This window comes from Euphorbia lathyris, chromosome 1, assembly GCF_963576675.1.
Source record: "Euphorbia lathyris chromosome 1, ddEupLath1.1, whole genome shotgun sequence".
Lineage (NCBI taxonomy): Eukaryota > Viridiplantae > Streptophyta > Magnoliopsida > Malpighiales > Euphorbiaceae > Euphorbia > Euphorbia lathyris.
In genome coordinates, this window is record NC_088910.1 from 48765706 (window position 1) to 48773020 (window position 7315).

General features: G+C 31.7%; 1 protein-coding gene across 1 annotated transcript; it reads left to right on the forward strand.

The window, feature by feature from the left end:
- Window positions 1–3272: 3272 nt before the first annotated feature.
- On the forward strand, window positions 3273–6418 carry LOC136231843 (uncharacterized). The gene is made up of 5 exons (XM_066020814.1): window positions 3273–3691; window positions 3769–3902; window positions 5594–5741; window positions 5828–5934; window positions 6027–6418. The coding sequence occupies exons 1-5, from the start codon at window positions 3394–3396 to the stop codon at window positions 6066–6068; spliced, it is 729 nt and encodes a 242-aa protein (XP_065876886.1). The 5' UTR covers window positions 3273–3393; the 3' UTR covers window positions 6069–6418.
- Window positions 6419–7315: the final 897 nt, after the last annotated feature.

Consider the following 7315-nt stretch of genomic DNA (forward strand, 5'->3'; position numbering starts at 1 on the left):
GAAATGATATTCAGGAAGAATTAAAAAAGGTTAGAGAGGATCCACTCACCCTCTGGTGAATTTATCAGAAAATCCATGTGAGGATGGTTCCACGAGCTCCATTTATAGTTGTCATGGATGGAAACATCCAAGTATGGCAGCCTAGAACTAGGTTGACAAAGATGGGGTGGATTTTCTCACCCTTTTGTTCTTTTTTAAGTTAGATAAGGTAAAATGACATCGTTTATCCCCCAACAAAATGCTGCTTTTTATCCTGTCTAACTTAAAAAAAATATAAGAGTAAGAATTTGACGCAATTAAAAACTAGTCTAATAAAATGAGAGAGAGAACACAAAGAAAATGAGGTAAGGGAGAGAGGACCACCACCGAGCTCAATTACGTCAATTGGAGAGAGGAGGTGGCAGTGCAACACTGCGACCGAAAACTAGGAGCAAGCAACCGCAATTGACCAAAAATGGTAGGCTATTTCTTATTAGTGTAAAGTCCAAAAAAAACCATGTTCTTTCGCATTTTATCAAACAGGTGTCTTTGGATTTTTTTTTTCAAAAAGAGAGTGGTTTTTTTGACGATAAAGAAGTGACTGAAGTTTTTCGTTTTGCTAAAAACAATGACTTCAAAATTAATGTAACCATTGACAATTTCATAATTAAAAAATTCAAAGACTTAATGATATTCTAAGAAACTTTAATGTTTTAATTTTTTTATTTTGAGATCATTCATGTGTTGTTTCGTGAGGAGAGATAGAGTGAAAAAATAATGATTTTGGAAAATAAAAAATTTAGTTCCATAGTAAATATGGTGCTAACCAACTTTAATTCTTAGAAATTTTCATTTTAAGGTCGTTAACGGTTATTTTTTTTATCAAGATTGTAAAAAACGTTATGCGTTAGTAGGGAGGACATGAGCATTAATCAAATTTGTATCTTTGTATTTTTTATTTGTTAATCAACAAACTGTTATATAAATTTAGGTAAAATATATATAAAATAATAATATATTATACTATATATATATACTATATAGTATATATATATTAGTTAACATATATAAAATTAGTTAACATATATTAGTATATATATATACTATATATACTATATAGTATATATATATATATATATAGTATATATATATATTATACTATATAAAATAATAATATAAAATTAGTTAACATAGAAAACATGTATATATGGGGTTAAATGCACCATTGGCCACTGAACTTACATAGTTATCTCAAAATGGTCACTCAACTTCAATTTGTCTCAATAAAATAACTCAATTTTGAGTTTTGTCTCAATTAGGTCACTATGACGATTTCAGTGATGAAAAAACATCAGAATGATGACATAAGTGATACGTTAATATGAGACAACTCATATTTCTAACTGAAATGACACATGACATCCACATATGCGCCACCTAGCTATCACGTGTCGATTATTTTTATGAAAAAAAAGTAAAATTTAGTTTTTTCATAAAAATACCCAACATGTGGCTGTCATATTTCATTTCGGTCAGAGATATGGTTTGTTTCATATTAACGTATCACTTGTGTAATCATTTCTATGTTTTTAATCACTGAAATCGTCATAGTGGCATAATTGAGACAAAACTCAAAGTTGTGTGATTTTATTGAGACAAATTGAAATTGAGTGACTATTTTGAAACAATCATGTAAGTTCAGTTACCAATGATACATTTAACCCTGTATATATGTAACCTATATCTTATAAAATGTACGAACATCAAAATTTTAACAACAATATTATCGAAACAAATCAAACAAATAAAATATAATATTCACAAGTAATATAATTTACTAAAAGCTACAAAACAATATCTTTAAAATCTTAATTTATATCATTAAAACAAGTAGAGAATGCAATTAAATAAAAAAATAATAAATAATAAATCAAAAAATATTAATAATAAAAATGCTTTTGTTCATCGTGGTTAAGCGGATCTGTCACACCCGACCCTAAATGACCTCAATCGGCATCGGGCGTGAAACTATTTCATAACCATAAATCATTTGGCTTCAATTAGCCATTTTGTATCATAAAAATCATATTTGGACTTCAATCCAAAATAATAACAATAATAACCGCAACATATTTCTCAATCCAAAAACAATTAGTAAGAAATCATCAAATTCATTTTGTTCAATATAGATATATATTGAAACAAAAAACATATATGTATATATGTAAATCAACCAAATTAAGCCTTAAATCAACATAATCAACTAAAATATGAAATTCATATAGAAGCATAATCAATAGCTTCATTTGAACCGTAATTTCACAATAAAAAGCAAAATCGTGAAAAACCTCAATTTTATAAAATTCCAGCATAACCCTAAAATATCAATTTCTGAAACTTCTTTGATTATATATATATATATCTACATAAAACTCAAAATATAATTGATAGTTACTTATCTTGGTCTCTAATTGAAGACCACAAACCCGTTCAATTCGCCTCTAAACTCTGTCTAAAACATTTCCCTCCAAACACTGCCGAAACTTAAAAACTCTTCGACTAGGATTTAGATCTATGTATAAGGATGCTATGGTTCCAATTTCGAGCGATTCGGATGGTCGAATCTCCGTAAATCAAAGAAACGGTAGAGAAACGGTTGAGAGAAAACTGATGTGAAAAATAAAAGAAAAAGGAAATGAAAATGAAGAAGAGGATACTCGAAAGATCTGGTGGCTTTGCCAAATTTTGGTAAATATCCATTTTGATCCTCAATCTTTATATAATCTTTTAATAATTACTCTAAACTTTTAATTTACACATAAACCCATCAAATTAACCCCAAACTTTTTCTATAACACCGAATAAAAATTATACACCTAATAATTATAATATATAGTACTATTAAGGTATAAATTCTAAAAATTTAGACCCGGACGTGACAGGATCACAGACGGTTAAAAATCACATAGGGGCAATAAAAACGTCCAGATGAACTAATCGAAGAAAATCAGGGTGAATCCTCAATTTCAAGTACCGAATTTTATAGTGTCAAATTAAAAGATCCCCGTTTTTAGCAAAAATGAAAATCTCAATCCCCATTTGAAAAAAAAAAATCATATGTACGGATGTTTATAATTAAAAAGTAGATAGATATGATGGCTTATATTTGATTTGTGCCTCTAGAAACACAAATAGTTACAAAGTTGTTTATTTAGAAAAATAAAATTGGAAAAATGGCATTTTGTATGTAGTTGTGTTAGTAGTAGGATGACCCTTATCTGGACTAATATGCAATTGCCCTTTCAACCATTCCAAACGCCCACTCTTAATTCAACCATATTTGTGCCCTCAATTTCAAACCACAACCATTCCAATTGAAATTGAATTGAAGTCCGATTCTCTAAATTCCAAATAATGCTCACGCCTACGCCTACTTTTCGTGTTCAACACCATCCTCCTACTTGCTGTATCTTATACACATCAACGTCTCTGTGCTTCTTCGCTCCCAAACCCATTTCTTCACCGTTCCTTACTTCTCTGAGGCAGAATATCACATTGCATAGATCTGTCGGGTTAGCTTCTTCTTGTAAACAGAGGAAGGGTTTGATTGTTGAAGCATCAAGCCATGTGGCTTCTCCTCTCTGGGATTCCTGGAAACCACAAACCTCTGCTTCCTCAGCTTCCTTGAGCGACATCCTCTGGCCTTCTGCAGGTAACTGTGAGAATAGAATACTCCAAATACGTATATGTATCTTCGTTTGTTTTTAGCTGATTGGGAAATTGTGGCAGGAGCATTTGCGGCGATGGCAATATTAGGAAAGATAGACCAAATAATAGCGCCAAAAGGAATATCGATGACAATTGCCCCATTAGGAGCTGTTTGCGCTGTTCTCTTTGCCACTCCTTCCTCCCCTGCTGCCAGGGTAATACTATTTTCTATATCTATGCCTTTTCCCTCATATTCGCCCTACTTACCTGATAAAGTTCAATTTAGCCTTTCAACTTAGCTAGTCGAGTATTAGTAAGCCTAAAGTTACAAAAATATCAGTAATTTTAAGGAGAGCAATTTGATCCTAACATTCCATGAAATGGTGCAATTTTACTCTTAATTAGCAACTTCCACCAATTTTACCTTTCACAGTTAAAAGTTGAACCAATTATCATTTATTAACACCGTCACTCTAGGTAGTGATGAATTTCGTTAACTTCAGTTCACATGTGTATTGTGTTATCAATCATCACTAGTAAAATCATCAACTAGTAAATCAAATACATATGTATACATGAAAATAAAAATAAAAGTTCAAACAAATTATATGATGTACTGCACCAGCTGCTCAAAGACCTATATACAAACTAGATATTTTTTAGTCTTTTTTTTACACATATATACACATTGTTGCTAATGAGTTACAACATAATATACATGTAGAGTGAATATATGAGATTCATAGTATACGTGTAATTAAAAGTAAAATTGGTTCATCTTGCAAAGACAGGAGTATAATTGCATCATTTAATGAGTATAATTGCATCATTTATGACATTAAGAGTAAAATTGCTCTTATCCAATAACAATGTTGAGCATATTTTTAAAATTTTAGAGATATTTTATTATTAATTAGTCCATTGAACTTACTTAAATAACCTATTGACTCTTGAATTTAATGAAAAATGGAGCCCCTTAAATAATCTATTAATTCTCTCTAACTTTGGTTGAAATGATACATGATACAATTTGAGATATCTTTTAAAGTTAAGAGAGCTTTGTTTTTGAGCCCAAGTTGAGTTGCTACATCAGCCTATTAATATGTGTGCCAACATATGATATGATCCGTGATGATTCATGACTTGTTTATATGTTTATGTGTCAAATTTTTAGGTCTAATATTTCAGTAGTATCTGAATTTAAAAAGGGCGGCCCGGTCGCACTACGCGTCCCCGCTGAGCGAGGGTCCGGGGAAGGGTCCCACCACAAGGGTGTACTGGGGGCAAGCCTTCCCCTGCCAATTTATTTGGCAAGAGGCCGCTCCTAAGACTCGAACCCGTGACCTCTTAGTATCTGAATTTAACCGAAAAAAAATATTTACCTCTTGAATTTATTTAGAGTTATATATTAGCTATCTTAATTTGTTTACATCGTTTTATTGGCCGCTGAATTGGCTTACAATGATCTATCGAACCCTGAGTTTGCTTAAAGTGATATATATTTCAATTTGTCCATATTCAATTAATCTTGTTTTACTATGTAGATTTAGTGAGTTAATTATGTCACTTTAAACAAATTCAGGGACTAATAAGATATTTTGCAAGTTCAGGGGCAAATCAGCTTTTTGGATCAATTTCTAAATACTCCTAACGTATTAAACCAACTTTTTTATGCACTAATTTGACAATAATAATAAAAAATATCAAATTGACATTGAAAGTTCATTTTGGTCAAAATTGAGCTGGCAGCCCAATTGAGGGCTCAATGTCACAAATTGACTCTATATCCATGTGAATGTGAATGGAGCATGTTACTCATTTACGTCGTCAATCTGGGTCAGTTGCCTACAATATTATTCTATAGTGGAATTGTGAGTGAATTAGCTGGTGGTGTATTACATTGCAGAAGTACAATATGTTCATAGCTCAGATTGGTTGTGCAGCCATTGGGGTTATGGCCTTCTCAATATTTGGAGCAGGCTGGCTTGCTAGAAGTGTTGCTCTTGCTGCATCTGTAGCTTTTATGATCTACACTCGATCTCCACACCCTCCTGGTTCCCATCAATAACTCAAATCTCATTTTCTAGCTTCTAATACTAAAAGTCTAGTAGGTATTTAATCAAACAATGTGGATGTGCAGCTGCAAGCTTGCCACTTTTGTTCATTGATGGGGTTAAAATGCACCACTTGAATTATTGGTACGTCTTGTTCCCCGGCGCAACAGGATGCATTCTCCTTTGTTTGATTGTTAGTATCTCTCTCTCTTTATCTCCATATGTTCTTCCTTATAACAAATGCCATTGTAGTTTGATTTTTTGGTCTTTCTTCAATTGTTGCAGCAAGAGATAGTGATGTACTTGAAGGACAACATCAAATTTTAATGCACAATTCAAGTTTAATGGTGTTCTGATCTGATGGCAGTCCAATACTAATCTTGCAGCACTTTGCGAGCTTCATGAAGTGGATGCACTAAGCTTGTCTGAGCTTAACGTTATGGATAAATTCAGGTTGAAACCACAAGAGAATTTCTCCACATTGGAGACTGGACATAATAATGAAGAGGTCATGTTGTTTGGGGATATAGATAAACTAGCATATTATACATAAACATTGTTATACACAATTCATCCTGACTTTACACTTGTAATTTGTGTTGTTTTAGATTGGAGGTTTTAGAATAATTAGGTGTTAAATTATTACTGCATCAATATTTATTGCAAGTATACAAATATATAGCTGAAAGTTTCTTTGTGTGTGTATAACAATATATATTTATTCCATATTGAAGAGAGTACAAAATTAGAACATAAAAGGAAAATCATAGGTACTTCATTAGTTCCTTGCCTTTTTAAACTGATGTGAGCAGGTTAGAAAATTTGTGAAAAACTATGCACAAATCCGATTTCTAATAAGCTTATGAAAACTAAAAGGATCAACAAGTTAAGTTTGCAATTAACTCTAGCAAATAGAAATTTATTGAAGACAGTGCGTCAAAGATTAAAAAGTATATAATTAAACTAAATGGCAACAGAATTTAACCAAAACAAAATCAAAATATGCAAATGATATAAAGGGGATGAACCCCGACACATTACAAATTCATGCAAAGTTTAAGCAAGTCGTATAGGTCCTAAGAGTAGAGAAAGTTTGCCCTTAAAGCACTGTTAACCCGATCCTGTGGAAATGGAGCTTCCAATTTACATGTTTCGAAGAAAACCTTAGACCTTAAGGTTCGACATTCCCAGCACAGACAACTCCAATGGAGTCCACGTGGTCATTTACCACACAAAAGCATTATTTTATTCACTGCTCTGTAACCTTTTAAATTTCTTTTAAAAATTAATTTCTCTAGCACGTTCATATCCAAATCCACACGCATTCAAGGTTGAAAATTATTACATTACTAAAATATCGATAACAGTTTCAAAAATGTCACAAAACTTCATTTTGTTTCAATAAAATCTTTGAATTTTAATTTTAATAAAGTCATTCGAGACATTTTGGATAGAAAAATTCACATGAATAATAATATGACAGTCACGTAGAAAATAGTTGACTTTTATGTATAACATGTACCTAGATGACAACAAAAAAAAAATTATATTTATTATATACTTAATTCAACCGC